The sequence below is a fragment of the Epinephelus fuscoguttatus genome, linkage group LG3, assembly GCF_011397635.1.
Source record: "Epinephelus fuscoguttatus linkage group LG3, E.fuscoguttatus.final_Chr_v1".
NCBI lineage: Eukaryota > Metazoa > Chordata > Actinopteri > Perciformes > Serranidae > Epinephelus > Epinephelus fuscoguttatus.
In genome coordinates, this window is record NC_064754.1 from 33229274 (window position 1) to 33248442 (window position 19169).

General features: G+C 38.5%; 3 protein-coding genes across 4 annotated transcripts in view; all 3 read right to left on the minus strand.

The window, feature by feature from the left end:
• On the minus strand, window positions 1–8780 carry LOC125886071 (CMRF35-like molecule 9). Of its 2 annotated transcripts, XM_049572013.1 has the most exons (9): window positions 8059–8780; window positions 7760–7828; window positions 6550–6580; window positions 6412–6459; window positions 5840–6175; window positions 5558–5737; window positions 5041–5133; window positions 4362–4405; window positions 1–2707 (listed from the first exon to the last, which is right to left on the minus strand). In XM_049572013.1, exons 4-9 carry the CDS (start codon window positions 6446–6448, stop codon window positions 2384–2386), a joined length of 1014 nt encoding a protein of 337 aa, XP_049427970.1. In that variant the 5' UTR covers window positions 6449–6459; window positions 6550–6580; window positions 7760–7828; window positions 8059–8780; the 3' UTR covers window positions 1–2383. The 2 variants fall into 2 exon arrangements, with proteins under 2 accessions (XP_049427970.1, XP_049427969.1); XM_049572012.1 differs by having other exon boundaries at window positions 6412–6580.
• Window positions 8780–19169, minus strand: part of LOC125886072 (CMRF35-like molecule 9) — a 13352-nt gene continuing 2962 nt past the window's right edge. Inside the window, exon 5 of the mRNA XM_049572014.1 lies at window positions 8780–8905. The gene's annotated coding sequence lies outside the window, so the exon portion shown is untranslated. The remainder of the gene's footprint in view (window positions 8906–19169) is intronic.
• Window positions 16419–19169, minus strand: part of LOC125883726 (CMRF-35-like molecule 4) — a 12789-nt gene continuing 10038 nt past the window's right edge. The window contains exon 5 of the mRNA XM_049568215.1: window positions 16419–17154. Within this exon, the coding sequence (XP_049424172.1) occupies window positions 17141–17154 (14 nt within the window). The 3' untranslated portion in view covers window positions 16419–17140. The remainder of the gene's footprint in view (window positions 17155–19169) is intronic.

The window sequence follows — 19169 nt, forward strand, 5'->3', positions numbered from 1 at the left end:
CAACTTTGTGCACAACACCCTTCATACAGAGATGCAAACCAAAAAGGTGGCTAAAAACAAAGCTAAGCAAAGAACTACTTTCAGTTTCACTTGTGGCTAATATATCTATAAATATCATACATGTTCACAAAGGTTCTACTGATTGGTTTCATCACACAAAGCATCAGTTCTGCTTCTGTGACTGTGCTAAATAATTAAATAAGGGCCAAAAGGGCCAGCTCATGTACAAGTAAAAGTTTAGACACAAATAACACAAACACAAATAACTTTATATTTACGTTAGAATACATTGGAGGATTATTGATATTAAAAAGAGAAACAAGTGGGCTGACAGTGCCTCACATTTGAATAGTAATAGATTTCCATTTAGAGGTCCAGTGTGAGTTGTGAAAGTGGAACAGTTGTGGGCTGTGTAATGTGGCTTTGGGGAAGAAGGTCTTCCTCTGAGTGTTCTGTTACAGAGGAAGCTCCATCGTGGATCTGTTTGATACATGGTGGTTGCAAAGGCAGATACACCACAACTATTTTTGGATGGCTGCATTTCCTGTTGACCCTAATCAATCAATCAATCAATCAACCTTTTTATTTAGACTCCAGGTCCATTAAAAAAGACAGACAAACATACAATATTTAAAAAAGACAGTCATACCAGTGTTTCCACATAGCAGACTGGTATCATACAGTACTGAGGACAGGGTTAGTCAACAACATTATAATGGCATTACAAGAACTGTTAAGTCGACATATAAATTTCAAACTTTTATAATGAAAGCATTACCCACCATCAAGCATTCTTTTCAGTGTTTTGGCTTAATCTGTGCGTGTGTGTGTGTGTGTGTGTGTGTGTGTGTGAACTTGTCCATTTATCTTTGTGAGGACCAATTTGAGTTTTAGAAGATGCAAGTAAGGACATTTTTGGAAAGTGAAGACGTTTTAGCCAGCTCTCACCTTTGGACAGACCTTCAAAGGCCTGTGTGAGGTTTCAGACTCAATTTAAACATTGAGTTTATAATTAGGATTAAGTTAGATTAAAAGAGAATAAGGGTTAAGGTTAAAAATTTAAATGTAATGGATAAGGCAGTTCCATCACCAGAAGGAGACGTTGTCATTATAAGTTTCTACAAACCACGAATGTGCTACATTTGCATGTTTCATGTGTATCATACCATTTCTAAAGTGATATAATAAGTGGGCTGACTTTGTCATCCGGTGGTGGAGGCTATGGTGGATGGCATGACACTTCGGTGCAATGGCTGCCAAACTGCAGCAGCTTGGCAGCCACCGAGACTGACACATGAAACCAGATGTGTTTTGTAATCACTGTTTTCCATTTCCTATATGCTCTTCAACTGCGGGTGCTTTGCAGTTATCCTGTTTCCATCAGCTTTATATGCTTCGGCCATGGGGGTGTTCTGAAGAGACCCGTTGGTGGAGACAGTGCCATTACACGTAAATGCTGTTGTGATCTTTTTTTTCCAAGACATCACTGCTTTTCCTGCTCAGATTGTGCCCCTTAAACAGGTTATTTTAAGCCAAAACATGATCTTTTCCTAACCATAAGCAAGTGGTTTTTGTGCTTAAACCTAACCACAGCATTGTTGAAACATTAAGTTTCAATGTATGCATGGATTTTCTTTTGGTTGGTTAAAGTCAGGATAAGGGACCAGGGAATACATGTCAATGAGGGTCCTCACAAGTGTAGAAGTACAGTGTGTGTGTGTGTGTGTGTGTGTGTGTGTGTGTGTGTGTGTGTATGTGTGTGTGTGTGTGTGAGAGCGCGCACGCGTGCGTGTGTGTGCAAGTGAAAGCAGCATAAGAAACATTAAAAAAGAAAGTAGACAAAAAGAATGAACAATGTGTTGCTGCTTATAATTAGCTAAAGATGTAAAGTACTACTTAGGATGACTTTCAGAAAAGAAAATTCAAGGTCATCCACACAGAGTCTAGGATATCTTATCAAATAAAACAGTTCTTGTATTTCTTCAGGCTTTGTACTGCAGACTGCATCACCAGCAGTGTCACGAGCAGATTCCAGTTTTGTTCATTGAGTTTTATGGGCAATGTTTTAGTGAGAACGAGTCTATGTGCACTCTTTTGTCTGGATGTCTGTGTCTAACATGATGCCAGTTTCATAAAGCAAATGGAGTTACAAAGCAGACAATGATAATCAGACTAGTGGCAGGAGACAGAGCAGTGATATTGTGCCTGGATATATATTAGAAGAGAGTCTAGGCCATGTGTACAGATGTTAATTTGCTCCTTCTTCTCTCTTCTCTTCTCTTTTCTTCTCTTCCCTGTCCTGCCATGTCCTGTTACATAATATCTCTACAGTTTCATAAAAATATACAATAGAGAAAGTTCCTTCTGACCACAGCAGCCTCCTTCAGGTTGCCTGTGGCAGCTGAGCCAGGGAATGGAAAGAGTCATTTTCAATTGCGAATTGATTTGACTCAGATTGCCCAGTGGGTTCAATTTGCACTTTGGGTAGTTGAGCAACAGAGTACACCAAGTCACACTGGGGATCTGTGCCTCTGCTCTCCGCACATGGCCCCCTTGAACTGACCTCACACCTGGAAGCTGAATTTGAAGACACGTCTTTTGAAGAGCTCTCAGCTGTTAATTCAGTGTGTTGCTGGTAGGAATAATTGGCATAGAGACAGTCTGGATCAGTCAGGGTCTCAGGTCTGATTTCATCATATTCAACACCCTTGAAATAGAAAACATTGAGAAAAAACTATTGTAAGAAAAACTGAAAACACAGAGTTAAACAAAAGTGTTACAGGGTGGCAAGCACGTAAAAAGGTCAGTGACGTTTTAAAGGTTACTACGCAGGTTTGTTTGTTTCTGTTTTTGAATGCGGTCTCCAGTGGAAGTGAAAGTAAGAGCCAACCCCAAATTCACTTGTTTTCTGTTTCCTCCCACTTCAGCACTGTGTCTCTCAGATGCCTTCTTCTTACAATCTGGCTCCCGGTCGCTGCTTTTCTATAAAGTCCTGACCTCACCTAAGCACTGTGGGGGTACATGCTCATAAACGTCCCGGATGCAAAAAAATAAGAACCGCCAAACTTTTAATAGGTCATAAGTGAAGACTGAGAGGGATTACTTTTCTATGACTCCTGAAATTGGGACAAAATTAGAATAAAAAATATCAGGTTAAATGGTATGTTAAAATAAGTCACACACAACAAATTAAAAGCAACTTTAAAAAACTTGTTACTGAAAATAATTCCTGAGCTTTAGAGCCTTTAAGGTAAAAGCACAGCCCCCATAATTACATAGCCTTGTTGCCATCTTATATTGAAGATCATGCCACAGTTTCTGCTGTTACTGAAGTGATATTGGAAGATAGGAGGACAAGTTTTACTCTGACCTGTGCTTCTGCAGTGTCTGGGCCAATACTGATGACTTATGATTTGTCTGGATTTCGCTGGGTAATTTAGTGACATCCAGTTTTGAATGTCACAAAGACAGTTGTGTAGGTTATCAAGACGGACAGTCTTGCTGTGATCAGTAGAAGGACACAGCCGTGTGTCATCACTATGGTAATGAAATATTATGTGTACAGTTAGCAAAGTTTGTCACCACAAAGTTAACTTGAAATGGTAGACAAAGTGCGAACCACCTGCAAACTTGGGCTTTCACATTTTATTTCAACACAGGGTGCTGCTGGAATAAATTTAATTGTGCTGCGCTGAAAACAGACTTTATTAGGATTTCTGTGACTGCTGTTGTTGTGTGACCAGAGAATTAACATTTAGCTTTGTGTCAGATTGATGATACAAGCCTTCAGATAATTATCCAACATCATCTAAGGTCGTTCTTGCTTTTGAATTAAAAATAAGAATTGAAAAGTTAGGTGCAATACACAAAGTACAGTAATAATAACCCTCCCAACTCCATTCCCGTTAATGTTCAAATAAATAAATATTTCCATTATCATCATTTGGCTTTGAAATTGAGCAAAATCACAGTGATGCCAATTGGCTGCTGGAGGTGAGTGAGAAATTGGCCTTTACTTTTAAATTAGCCTAAAAGGTGCATGATGAGCACCCAGCTGAAAAGATTTTGTCAGGTAGCAGCATCTGTCTTCATGCTACTGTAGGAAAATAGTAGTATATTTTACTGTATGCGTTACTTGAATTTATTAATTCTGAGCTTAGCATTGTAAAGGTGTCCTAAATAAAATTAAAGTTAAGAAAATAGGAAAATAATACCAGAGCTGTTTGAGAACAAAAAGATGAGCCTTACATAAGCTGTGGGAATTTAGATCTAAGTACTGTATGCAGACAGTTTCTGTGGGAGAGCCAACAGAAACCAAGCACCCTCTTCATGGTTTCAGAAGCAAATTAACGGAAACTCACCTCTTGTGCATCTTCTTGTGGTGCACCAGCACTTGACACAACTTCTGAAAACATATAGGACGACATTTGTTAGTACACTGCAAAAACTCAAAATCTTACCAAGAATATTTGTCTTATTTCTAGTCAAAATGTCTCATTTCTAGTCAAAAAAATCTCATTACACTTAAAATAAGACTCATCACCTAAAAAGTTACTTGTTTTTAGGCAATTTTCACTTGTTTCAAATAAATTTTCACTTGAAATAAGTAGAAAAATCTGTCAGTGGAGCAAGGTTTTTTTTCTTATTACAAGCAAAAAAACCTTGCTCCACTGACAGATTTTTTTCTGTTTTTTTTTTCTTATTACAAGCAAAAAAACCTTGCTCCACTGACAGATTTTTTTCTGTTTTTTTTTTTCTTATTACAAGCAAAAAAACCTTGCTCCACTGACAGATTTTTCTACTTATTTCAAGTGAAAATTTACTTGAAACAAGTGAAAATTGCCTAAAAACAAGTAACTTTTTAGGTGATGAGTCTTATTTTAAGTGTAATGAGATTTTTTGACTAGAAATGAGACATTTTGACAAGAAATAAGACAAATATTCTTGGTAAGATTTTGAGTTTTTGCAGTGTATGCCTGGAGGAGGCTTTGCTGATGTAGCCACATGCATGCAACTTGTTGGGTGGTTTGTGGATCTTACTCAGTTGCTTCATCATCTTGCACATAAACTTCAGTAAGACCACAAGGGTGGCTGTTAGGACGATGACACCTAAAATCAGATATGGTGCATGTCCTGCATGACAAAGACAAAAATGAAGACAGATTAAAAAAAAGCTTGATCGCATTTCACTGTACTAAGCACAGCTTGCTCCACATATTGTCTTTACTATTAATTAATCCTTCATTCATAGTAAAAAAAAAAAAAAAAAAAATGGATTAAATTGTTCCAGGTATCCAAATGAAGGTGCCAGACTGTGTCTACTGTGTCTTTGTTCATTTGCCATGACTGTGATTTATGAGATAAATACATACTAGATTTTTATTCATCAATTAAGCGAGCAGTTGTCCTCACAGCGTCATATTTCACCACCTTCATCATCGTACTTAATGCCATGGACACACTGTTCATACTAAACTAAACTGGAACTTTAACATCAAATTTTATAAGTCTACATATAAATAATATGTATGCAAGTTTAGATAAGTGCACTTCATACCTGCTCCTCCTGTTGCTGATGCAGTAGGCAACATTGTATTCAGGGTTGTTTGAGACGTAGACACATCAGTCATATTATCTGAGCTGTTTGAGGACGTGATGGAGTCGTCTGTCACAGCACATGAGAGAGTGGGACCAGCAGTGACTTTTTTTGGAGTTGTCTTGGGACTAGAAGACTCAGCTGAAAACATACAGTATTAATGAGTGGCCATGTGGAACAGTTTTTACTTTCTGACAAAGGAGTGGTATTGTTTCAATAGAAAAATTAAGAGCATGAACTTACCTTTTGTGACTTTAAGATTGACCTTTATGTATGAATCACGGCCAAATTTCTCTGCTCCACAGTAATATGTATTTGAGTCTGACTCTTGGAGATTAGTCAAGGTCACAAAAAAACCTTCTGCTGAGTTAGTTACCTCTATTCTGTTTTTATATTTTTTAGTCTTTCCAAATTCTGCTTTGACGATGATGTGTTTGTCTTCTGTGCATGGACTGTCACAAAAGTACTTAACATTATGTTTTACATCAGTCCAAGCATCCCAGTCTGAGCATTTGATTTCAACACTTTTCCCAACATGGCCAGTTATGCTGAGAGGCTTCATCTCCACAAAACTCACAGCTACAAGTGGAAATAAAGGAAACACTTTGTCAGTGTCATAGTATTAATGCAGAAATGACTTTAAATATGTACATTATTTACATTGCTCCATCTGATTATTGGTGATGGCAAGACTTTGACTAAATGACTCATTTAGCAAAATAAACATAAAGTATATCGTTCAACAGCCACAGTATTTAAACACCAGCTGCAGCAGATGCAAATACAGAGAATGCAGAAAAAATAAATACACTCACCGAAAAGAAGACAAGAGTACGCACAGATTGTTTTCATTGTGAAAATGACTGGTAACGAACAAGAAAGCAAGTGTAAGGGAATTATAAGGTCAGTCCAGCCACAGTCTTCAGTTCCCCCTCACTTCCCTTTCCTCTCACCCTTTCGAAGGTTGCAGCTCCTCCCTTTTCTCTGAGCAAAGACACACACACTTGCATACAGCGTAATGTGTGAGACTTTATTATTGTGCACAAAACAGCAAAGCATACACAGGGAAACATTTTTTATTCAGGATTTAAACAGACAATAAAGCAAAGTGCAATATTTCAACTTCAGTTATAATGTTAGTGTGTGCGAATGTGACACTTGAAAACCACGATGGCATTAGTGTGCTTGGCCACATGGAAGCAAAGCCTGAATGTTGCGATGTGTACACGAGACACTTTTTTTTTTAGCATTATTACTTTTTTATTCAAGTACAAAGAATCAGGGGCATAGCCCTCATTTCAGAAGTGAAGGAAACAAATTGTTCAGAGGTCTATTGAGTGATTTATCATCCTCTCGCATTCAATTGCACCTCTCCTTGGCGTCTAAAGAACCACATAACCACAAACAGCCACAGTACAGCACCAGGGGACCGACTTTAGTTCTTTAAAATTATATATTATCAAAATCTAAAGTTTTAGCTGCTAAACTCTTGTTGAGTTGACAGAAAATGACCCTGGAGCATCTACAGGGTAAGTAGCCAGATAATTAAGTGTCAAATGACAACACTGAACATAAAAAAATCAGTAAAACACCATTGCTGTTAGAAACTTATTAGCACACAAAATGGAATGGAAGTGACAAGGTAACAGGGTAATTAGCCACATAATTTAATGGCATGAAGACAGAAAATGACACAACACTAAACATATCAGCATCAAGATATATTTTACATTTTAGTCAAATATGACAGCACAGATGTGCAAAATTAATCAAATATTTTTAAGCCTTCTCCCTGTGCTACCTATTGCAATACAGACAAAAAACATTTTAGAGTATAAATAAGAGTAGTTCTGAAATAGCTGTGAAAATTAATCTTAGAGTCACTCTTATCCTATAGACATTTCCTTAGCCAGTTATAATTTCTCCTTACTTGTGAAGCCTTGGGCTGATAACTGGTGCTGCTGTCAGGTCCCTGTCCTGATACCTGCCTGGTTTCTCTCTGTCCCTCTTCTAACTATTGCAATAATATAGATAATAAATGTGCAAAGCAAAATTCATAAATGGAATTTGGAATAGTAGTGGTGACATAGCTGTGGAAATTAACCTCAAAGTCACTTTTATGCTATAGATATTTTCTCTCAGCCAGTTATAATGTCTCCTCACCTGTAAGAACCCTGCATGATCATCCTTGCTGGCCTCTGGTCCACTGTCTCCTCCCTGACCCTGCTCTTTCTATTGTGGCAATAAAGATTAAAAAAATATGTGCAAAGCAATAGTGAGCAATAGTGATATTAAGGAGGAGTGGGTTTTTTCCTAACATGAAACTAGCTAGCAAGTGATTTAACATAGGTATCAATAACATTAGTGTTCTTGTTAACTAGCTTAACTTGATTTATTGGCATCTATTAATTCGTCATCATTTAGCTAACATCATCTACATGCAACAGCATTACTCAACTTACACCGTTTGTTTGGAAGAAACTGTGCGGGGCTTTTTGCTTCTTGCTGGCTGGTTTGCTGCACTGCCCTGCAGCACACGTCTGGTCTGTGCCCTTGATTCAGATCACAACACCACAGCATGTGTCAGCGTCTGGCGCCGTCTACTCATGGTGCGTTTAAAGACGGCTCGGAAAAACATGTTACCACATGTTAAAAACGAATTGAACCGTTGTAACGGCTGTAAAAAGTGCGAGGGACGGAGGGCGGAGGGATTCTTAATTTCATGTACAAAACATGTATGCAGAACAAGTATGCATACTTGTGTGTTCATTTGAATGAATCCAGATCTATGAGTCACTGCTTGTATCCACTGTCATCAACTCCAGAGGAGACAAAGAAGAGTTTAATGTTGGAGAACAGAAAGAGAATACTGTGGAAATGGAAGATACACCTTCAAAGACTTTCATCAGATGCAATATTAATCAAAAATGTGTCCATCAGCAACTGCACCCACATGACGTTGCTGTGTTATTAGACCAGTGTTAAATTAGATAAAGTTACATAATACATTTAACTGACAGACAAGGCATTTGTGAGACATACTGTATTTACAAAGTGACCACATATTTGTAAAGAGAACCAAAATGGCGGTAAGTTAGTAGCTGCAGGCCAGAGTGAGAACATATGTATCTTTCAACATTCTGCCATATGATAGTGATGCAATAGCTCCTGCTGCAGTGATCAGTGAACGCTGTGACAAAGCTGTGTGGAGTGCTGTTCGCTTTTGAAGGGTGTGAGAGTGCTGTAGACTTTGTCTTCATCCATCGTGCACTGGTGGAGTGATTGGTAGACTTGATCAGGACCGGCCCTCTGGGTGAACATAACATGTTTGAGTTATGTTATTAGACTGGTCCCAAATTAAACAGGGTAAGAGACAATACATTTATTGAAATTAAAAGGCATCGATGCAACAGGTCTTTTTGCAAAAAAAAAAAAAAAAAAGAAATAATGGCGCTGTCTGCTGTTGTTGCCATGTTAGCAGAAAAATAAATATATAGAAAAAGACTTAATGTTGTTGGTTTTCTTTGTGTGGTGATCTCTGAGATCAGCAGTGTAAAGGCATGGAAAAAGCATGGAAGTCAGAAAATAATGAAGGGCAACCAGCTGAGGCAACATTTAAGCATGTCATTGCTGTAAGAGATTCAACAGATCAGACCCACACATGGTTTAAGACTCAAAATGGCAAAAAAAAACCTCACCTCCACTGCATCCTCTTGTGGGGTGCTAACAGCTGCTGAAAAAATACATTTTTTTTAATCTGACTGGCCAAAATAATAGTCACTGGATGATAATGTAATAGAAGATATACAGCACAGAATGGACAATATTATCATCACCTCTAGTGAAATGTATCCACATATCACATAGTGTGTGTGTGTGTGTGTGTGTGTGTGTGTGTGTGTGTGTGTGTGTGTGTGTGTGTGTGTGTGTGTGTGCGTGTGTGCAGACTAGAGGAGATAAAGATGATTGCAAGACTGCATGTACAATACAACCATACATTTCAATAAAACCATGTTTTTTGCTAAACTAACCCAGTCACCAGAATAAATGTTGGCTTTGTACAAACCACAGATTTGTTACATGTTTCACATAGGGAATACGTTAAAACTTTATGTCTCTTACTATTTCATTTTCAAATATTATGTTGTGACAACACTGGGGTACAAATACTGTATGTACTGTACAAGTACTGTTAAGGCACAAAACCAGTTGGTTAGGGTTAGCAAAACATCATGTTTGGCCTCAAAATATCCAGTTTGGTCGCTACTAACACAGCTGGAAATGTCCTAAACTGTTGTTAAACAACTCTCACATTTTGTTGGTTTTGAGCTGCTGCTGTCTGCTGCTTGGCAGCTGTCTCACCTATGGGTGTCATACCATCCATCATCCTCTGATATACATATAACCTGGGTTACGTCACATGCATAAAATATGCAAATGTAACGTACGCTTGGTTTGCAGAAATGTACAATGCGAACATTTTATTCTGGCGACTGGGCCGGCTAATCTCAGTCCCCCATGTCTTCAAGTACTTTTAGAGGACCTGACCTTAACTGACCTTAAAAGTCATATAATTGTGCATTGTATATTATGATGTATTTAGATTTAGAACTTTATCTGGGGAGCAAAATATATTATATTTATACTAGAACCACTGTTGTATACAGTTGGTTTGTGTCTTACCCTGTTGTTTCTTCATCTTCTTCCGGGCAAGAATCAGTACGACCATCACTATGGTTATTATCAAAATCACACCTGCAGTCAAATACAGTACATATCCTGACCAAAGAGAGAAAAGGAGAAAAGATTAATAGGTTCATCTCCTCACATCCACAAGTCTTGGTAAGTGAATACTACAACAATAAATTCAAATGTTAAGGTATCAAGATTTAGGGATAAGCACATTGTCAATAAAGAGATGCTTTTAGCAGTGGATGGGTATTTAAACATGGGTTCATTTAAGCATAATTTCAAAACATTTGCGACATTCTGCTTTTTATTTAACACAAAAAAACATATTTGATTACAGTCTGCCTTGTGTTTTTTCTTGTTCCATTGGTCATTGGTATTGTTTTTTCTAAAGTTGAGACCATAAACAAATGTTTACTTTATTTTTTCTATAGTTGTCTGAAGTTTATTGTCGTAAACTTGTAGTTGTTAAAGTCCCCCTGTGGCGTGTTTACTAGAGCACCTCTTTGTATCAAGATTTTGTAACACTGTTGAGGACTTTTATTTACTTTGGTTAAATCCATTATTCATTTGTCATTTAACATATTTTTTAGTTTATGTCTCAACACCTTGTCAATGTAAGATCAAGTGCAATAACACTGGACGTATTATTTACACTCTGCAAATTATTTTCAATTAATAACAATTAATAATGCAACATATATATATATATATATATATATATTGTGACGGCCTTACTAATGTGTCTCTTCCTTCACAGCTGTTCCTTGTGGTTGAAGAGGTGGGCCGTCCAATCTTCCTGGCCACACCTGAGGGTGTGGTCTTACTTTATAAAAGGCCTCAGTTGTCAGCCTGCTCTCTCTCTCCCTGACTGAGCAGCTGACTGCCACATGGCCAACATGGTGTAGTTTGGTTTGCCTTTGTTTCATTTGTTCTGTTTTACATACACATCCACACACACACACCCACACACACACACACACACACACACACACTGCAGCCACTCACAACATGACAACATGTGTTACTTCTTATTTTGAAGTAGATTTAGTTAAATAAATCACCTTTGTACCTTAAATTGTTTGTGTAGACTCTCTTTTGTTGCAAACTGTGAGCCAAGTTTGTAACAAATGGGGGCTCGTCCGGGATCGATTGTCTACTGGGGTGAGTAAGAGAGAGTGATTGCTGTTGTACTTTGTAGCAGTAGCTTAAATTGTTGCATTGGTTTTGGAGGGAGTCTAACACGTATTTAAAGGGTACATATGTGGTGAGTCAGTGTGGCTTGGATTTCAGGTTCAGTTGGTACACCTGTAGGTGTTTGTTAACCTGCCTTATTTTTGTGTTTGCATCTGATCTGGTGTGAATAAAACAGCGTCATTAGTGGAACTACTTCCCCGATAGGTATTAGAACGACATCCATCCGTGGATTCGTTGTTTTTTTTAGTTTGTTGTTTTTGTGCATTAGTATGGTCACAGCAATATTTTTTGCTTTGGGTACACTTCCGTGATTGTCTAGGTAGGTCGCCATTTCAATGGTTGCCTGGCCGGGTCATCGGGCTATGTGTTTAAATTTCCCACCAGCGCTATTGCATGAAGACTAGGGTTGAGACAGACAGCTAGTTTCCCGGGTAGGTAGTTAGCCAGGGGGAAGGACGTTCCACATTGTGGCTGTCACATCGGGTTGGTAGTAAACTTTTGTGGTCAGTTTGGGGTAGGTTAGCCTAGAGTGTCAGGTGTAAGTATTTGGTTTGTGTTGGCCAGCTGTTGTTCCAATCATGTCTGCAATTGAGGATTTTGTGCAGAATCCCAGTGAGGGTCTGTTGGAGACTTACACCAAGGATCGGTTGGTAAAGGTAGCAGAGCATTTTGGCATTGAAATCCCCAGTCAGGGACGTAAAGATCATATTTTGTGTGTAATAAAGGATGGTTTGGTTCAGTTGGGGGTTTTGTCTGCTGCAGGAAAAGGTAGTGACCCCCAGTCAGCCAGTGAAATTTCTCCTCAGGTCAGTCAACCAGAGCTGTCTCAAAAGTTTGTGAGGCCTATAGCTGGGATTGGGGTGCCTTTAACTTTTGAACAACAAAAGAACTGCTGATTTTGCAGCATAAATTGGAAATGGAACGAGACCAGGCTGTTCGTGCACAGGAGCAGGCCGTGGAAATGGAGAGGTTGAAATGTAATGTGAAGTTGCGTGAAGCTGAGTTGCAGCAGGAAAAGAGCGTCAGGAGTTTGAGCGTTACAAGCTGGAATTAATTAAGGAGGGTAAGATTCTTGGTTCCACCGCAGTGAAGGTTGGGGAACCTGTTGCAGGTAGCTCTCCGACTTTTGATGTCTCTGGTTGTTTGCGGTTGGTTCCCAAATTTTCAGAGAAGGATCCAGATACTTTTTTTTTGCTCTTTGAGAGGTTGGCCAAAAACAGGAAGTGGTGTGATTCTGAGCAGACTCTCCTGTTACAGTGTGTATTGACTGGTAAAGCTCAGGAGGCTTATGCTGCTTTGCCTTTATCAGACAGTGGTAATTATTCCAAGGTAAAAATGGCAGTCTTGAAGGCATATGAATTAGTACCTGAGGCTTATCGGCAGAAATTTAGGAGTGCAAGAAAGCATGAGAAGGAGACTTATGTAGAGTTTGCACGTGATTTGTATACTCTTTTTGGTCGATGGCGACTAGCCTCTGATGCTCAGACTTTTGAACAGTTGAGTGAACTACTTTTGCTGGAACAGTTTAAAGAAACACTTCCGCGCATGGCTATTTATTTGAGTGAGAGGAATGCTAAGACTTTGGCTGAAGCTGCTGTCATAGCTGACGAATATGCCCTGATTCATAAAGTCCGTGGGGACTATGGGACGTAGGGATAATGTTGGCGGTCATCATCAGACAGGTACAGGAAGTGATTTTCCTCCTTTCAAGGCAGGAAATGCTGGTAGCAAGTTGGATTCAGGTCAAACTTGTAATTATTGTTTAGGAAAAGGTCACTGGAAAGTAGACTGTCCTGTTCTGAAAGTTAAGCAAAAGTCCCAGCCAGGTAATCGTCATGTTAAACCTGCAGCCCTAGCCGTTCCAGTACGGTTGACAGAAAACATATTGAGTGAGAGGGCTGAGGCTATTGCTGCTGTTCAGCAGCATACCAAGCCGTCAGCATTAGCTGCTCATTCTTTGTCTGAGACTCTGGTTCCTCTTGACGAATCCTCTGCTTCTTCTCCAGAAGACTCTTGTCAGGCTAACAGTGATGAAATTGATCCTGGGTATCGCAAGCATGTCGGTGATGGGTTTGTCTCCTTGGCAGGGAGTGATAAAAAAGTTCCTTGTCTCGTGCATTGCCTCTCTAGTGTTTTACCAGGTATCCCTTTTCGTTCTGAACTGCTCTTCTCTCCCTCCTACTCTTAATCTGCTTCTCCAGGTACCAGAGTTGCTGTGTGGGTATGGTTTGGGTGAGAGGTTTGGAATTAGATTGGGCTGTTCTGGTAAGATGAGAGAACTATTGAAATGTCCCTGTTTATGGTATTGTGTGGTTCAGTTTTGAGGCACCCGTGGGGCCTCATTTTTATGGGTGGGGGTGTGACGGCCTTACTAATGTGTCTCTTCCTTCACAGCTGTTCCTTGTGGTTGAAGAGGTGGGCCGTCCAATCTTCCTGGCCACACCTGAGGGTGTGGTCTTACTTTATAAAAGGCCTCAGTTGTCAGCCTGCTCTCTCTCTCCCTGACTGAGCAGCTGACTGCCACATGGCCAACATGGTGTAGTTTGGTTTGCCTTTGTTTCATTTGTTCTGTTTTACATACACATCCACACACACACACCCACACACACACACACACACACACTGCAGCCACTCACAACATGACAACATGTGTTACTTCTTATTTTGAAGTAGATTTAGTTAAATAAATCACCTTTGTACCTTAAATTGTTTGTGTAGACTCTCTTTTGTTGCAAACTGTGAGCCAAGTTTGTAACAATATATATATATATATATATATATATATATATATATATATATATATATATATATATATATATATATATATATATATATATATATATATATATATATATATATATATACATACATACATACATACATACATACATACATACATACATACATACATACATACATATACAGCTTCAGATAAGTGCACTTCATACCTGCTCCTTGTGTTGTCGATCCAGTGGGTAACATTGTATTCAGGGTTGTATGTGACATAGACATATCACTAACATTATCTGAGCTGTGTGAAGACGTGATGGAGTCGTCTGTCACAGTAAATGAGAGAGTGGGACCAGCAGTGACTTTTTTTGCAGTCGTCTTGGGACTGTAAGACTCAGCTGAGAATAACACATACAGTATTAATGAGTGGCCATGTGGAACAGTTTTTACTTTCTGACAAAGGAGTCGTATTGTTTCAAAAGTATTAAGAGCATTAACTTACCATTTGTGACTTTAAGATTGACCTTTATGTATGAATCACGGCCAAATTTCTCTGCTCCACAGTAATATGTCTTCGAGTCTGACTCTTGGAGATTAGTGAAGGTCACAAATAAACCATCTGCTGAGTTAGTTACCTCTATTCTGTTTTTATATTTTTTAGTCTTTCCAAATTCCGCTTTGATGATGATGTGTTTGTCTTCTGTGCATGGACTGTAACAAAAGTACTTAACATTATGTTTTACATCAGTCCAAGCATCCCAGTCTGAGCATTTGATTTCAACACTTTTCCCAACATGGCCAGTTATGTTGAGAGGCTTCATCTCCACAAAACTCACAGCTACAAGTGGAAATAAAGGAAACACTTTGTCATAGTATTAATGCAGAAATGACTTTAAATGTGTACATTATTTATATTGCTCCATCTGATTATTGGTGATGGCAAGACTTTGACTAAATGACTCATTTAGCAAAATAAACATAGTATATCGTTCAACAGCCACAGTATTTAAACACCAGCTGCAGCAGATGCAAATACAGAGAATGCAGAAAAAATAAATAAACTCACCAAAAAGAAGACAAGAGTACGCACAGATTGTTTTCATTGTGACATTAAGAGGTAACAAACAAGAAAGAAAGTGTACAGGAATCATAGGGTCAGTCCAGCCACAGTCTTCACACATCTCCCTCACTTCCCCTCCTCTCACCCTTTCAAAGGTTGCACCCCCTCCGTTTTCTTTGAGCAAAGACACACACTCACACACACTTGTACACAGAACATACAGCGTAATGAGTGAGACTTTGTTATTGTGTACAAAACAGGAAACCATACACAGGAAACAGAGAAACAATTTTTATACAGGATTTAAACAGATAATAAAGCAAAATGCAATATTTTAACTTCAATTATTATATTAGTAGGAGTGACTGACACTTCAGCCACAATAGCACAAACAGTAAGTGTGCTTGGGCACATGGAAATGAAATGCACTAACTTTAAAAATCATCATCATAAATCATGATCCCAGGGTTCACAATTTCTTATTTTTGTGATGTGTTACTTAAATTAAAGCAAAAACACATGAGACACATTTTTTGGTGCAACCTGTAGCATTACTACTGAATTATTAAAGTAAAAGGAATCACTTTTTTATACCATAAACTATGCAGTAAACATGGACAACATGTCAGCTCCCCCAAAGTGAAGCCAAAACATCTTGATTGCCCCCTGGTGGCTGGCTGCAGTACATGTCGTAGGCCCCACCCTCTCCATGTTAGCAGATGGGATATATGAGCCAAACTACAAAACCCAAAGTACACATCAAATAAATCTTTCCCAAAGATAGTTTCTGTTATTTCAGGGAGTTCTTATGACACTGATGTATGTTCAAGTTGTTTTTAGGATAAGTTCGGTTGTAATTAGTTATTTGATGCTTTTAAAGGGTGTTTGATGACATAATCAGCAGTTGTGTGTGCAAATCGGTGTGTTTGCAATCAATGGCACAGCTTGTGATTGGTCCGATGGGTGTATGGACTCACACTTGCACACGGAGCATACACTGTAATATGTGAGACTTTGTTACTGTGTACAAAACAGCGAACCATACACAGGATTTCAACAGATAATAAAGCAAAATGCAATATTTTAACTTTGGCACAAGTGTTCTTGTAATTGAAACATAAAACAAATAAAAACACAGGAGATGTATTTTTTGCATTATTACTTTATTATTTAAGTACAAAGAATCACTTTCATATTAAAAAAAAGAATGGATTTAAAAATTAATATGACCACCCATCCCAAACCTTAACAATATATCAGTTCTTAATCAGAAATTTTAATCAATTTCTTTGTGGGGACCATGCATTTGTCCTCAAATGTGAGATACACCCCCATAATATGACCGTTTAAACAGATTTCTGTCCGCATAGCATAGATTCTCAATTTGTCCAAAAGAAAATTTGACAAAGAAGGGTTTAATGTTGGAGAACAGAAAGAGAATACTGTGGAAATGGAAGATACACCTTCAAAGACTTTCATCAGATGCAATATTAATCAAAAATGTGTCCATCAGCAACTGCACCCACATGACATTGCTGTGTTATTAGACCAGTGTTAAATTAGATAAAGTTACATAATACATTTAACTGACAGACAAGGCATTTGTGAGACATACTGTATTTACAAAGTGACCACATATTTGTAAAGAGAACCAAAATGGCGGTAAGTTAGTAGCTGCAGGCCAGAGTGAGAACATATGTATCTTTCAACATTCTGCCATATGATAGTGATGCAATAGCTCCTGCTGCAGTGATCAGTGAACGTTGTGACAAAGCTGTGTGGAGTGCTGTTCGCTTTTGAAGGGTGTGAGAGTGCTGTAGACTTTGTCTTCATCCATCGTGAACTGGTGGAGTGATTGGTAGACTTGATCAGGACCGGCCCTCTGGGTGAACATAACATGTTTGAGTTATGTTATTAGACTGGTCCCAAATTAAACAGGGTAAGAGACAATACATTTATTGAAATTAAAAGGCATCGATGCAACAGGTCTTTTTGCAAAGTGACTTAAAATGGTATTAAGTTTACTAGCTGCAAACCAAGGGGAAAAGAGAAGTAATGCAGGGACCAGGAGCAAGATATGACAATTATACAGATGGAACTGGCTTAGGGGTCGATGCTCAAGTGTCACCAGGAACAAATCCCTCCGGAAGCCAAGATATCATAAATACAAATACTACATAAGGACTAGAAATCCCATATATCTCTACACAGACTGTACAGTTATTTAAATTTGTAATCCAAATAGTAGAGAATGGTTAATAGTAATGATTTTGTCTACTGATTTTTAATTTTTCACTTAAATTGTAAAACATCTCAACAACTACCAGATAGATTGGGACAAAGTTACATTCAGGCATGCCTGGTCCCCAGAGGATGAGTCTCAGTGACCTTGTTGTTCCCCTGGCTTATCAAATACAGCAGCCCATCATCAGGTCAAAATTTCAATAAGTCGGATACTTTAGTTTAAAATAGCTTCAAAAACAATGACATTGCCATCAGTCTCAGCTGCACTTTGAACTAAGTGCTAATTAGCAACTGTTAGCATGCTAACACTCTAAACCAAGATGGGGAACCTGATAAACATTACACCCTCTTTTTTAAATTTTATATACTTTATTAATCCCCTAGGGGAAATTCAATTTTTTCACTCTGTTGTCAATTACACACAGGTCCAAACACACATGCAGAAACAGGACCTATACATGCACTAAGTGGAGAAATGTCAGAGTGCCCATGACAGGTGCTCTGAGTGGTTGGGGGGTTCAGTGCCTTCCTTCTGGGCACCTCGGCAGTGCCCAGGAGGTGAGCTGGCACCTCTCCAGCTACCAGTCCACGCTCCATATTTTGGTCCGGACGGGGACTTGAACAGGCGACCCTCCGGTTCCCAACCCAAGTCCCTATGGACTGAGCTACTGCAGCCCAACATTCCCATTCACACTGTCACTGTGAGCGTGTCAGCATGGTGTAAACAAACCCCAAATAAGATAGATTGCCAATTAAGACAAGGCATTTCACATTTACTTGAATTAAGTCAAATGGCACCAGTTAATCAAATCCATTCACAAAATAAATTGGATTATAAATGTCAGTTTAAGATTATCTCACTAACTTCAAATATACAGTTTGCAGTGTTCTTATGTTAATCACATTGTATTCTAAATAGGGATGTGAAACACCAAAAAGCCACCAGAGAAATAATCAATCCAATCGCCAAAAAAAAAAAAAATGTCAACGTTGAACTTTTCTGCACATCACAGATCCGTTACATATGCACCCTATCATGCAGTGGGTACCCACTGAGCAATAGACGTATATTAGACGTCTAGTTATTTTTTTAGACCTAATTTCAACCATCTGGATTCCGTCTATTTTTAGACGGAATTTAGACGTTGCACTTTAATCCAGTATTCGATAACTATTAATTAAAAAAACAACTGTAAGGTGCATAACTGATCTCCAAATACTTAACTAAAATAATAATGATAGCCGTCGAGCCATATACAGTATAGTATAGATATAGTCGAGATTTAGACGTCTAAAAAACTTTCATTTCTATACCCCTGATAGACCAATTTTAGACGTCTAAGGAACATTTAGACATATATTAGACGTATAATAGACCTAAAAATGCTCGGTGGGTATGTTCAAATGTTTAATTTCAACAACACTGCGGTTAATATGTGGTTAGGTTTAGGCACAAATCCACTTAGTTGTGGTTACAAATAGATATTTTTTTGGCTCAAAACACCTCCTTTGGGGAACACAATCTCAGCAGTAAAAGCTACACAGTCTCAGAAAAAATTAACAATTTTTTTAATGTCATTATCCCCTCTGACAGCTCACGACTACGCTTAAAGGCTCTCTAAGTCTTCCTAAGCTTGAAAACTTTTTGTCACA

Excerpts from the sequence above, each read along its gene's own strand:
- LOC125886071 (XM_049572013.1), bottom strand. The coding sequence starts at position 6,448 with ATGAAAACAATCTGTGCGTACTCTTGTCTTCTTTTCG. Across the intron at positions 5,134-5,557 it reads ATCAGCAACAGGAGGAGCAG|GACATGCACCATATCTGATT; the intron begins GTATGAAGTGCA and ends TTTGTCATGCAG. Across the intron at positions 2,708-4,361 it reads CACAAGAAGATGCACAAGAG|GGTGTTGAATATGATGAAAT; the intron begins GTGAGTTTCCGT and ends TTCTATTTCAAG.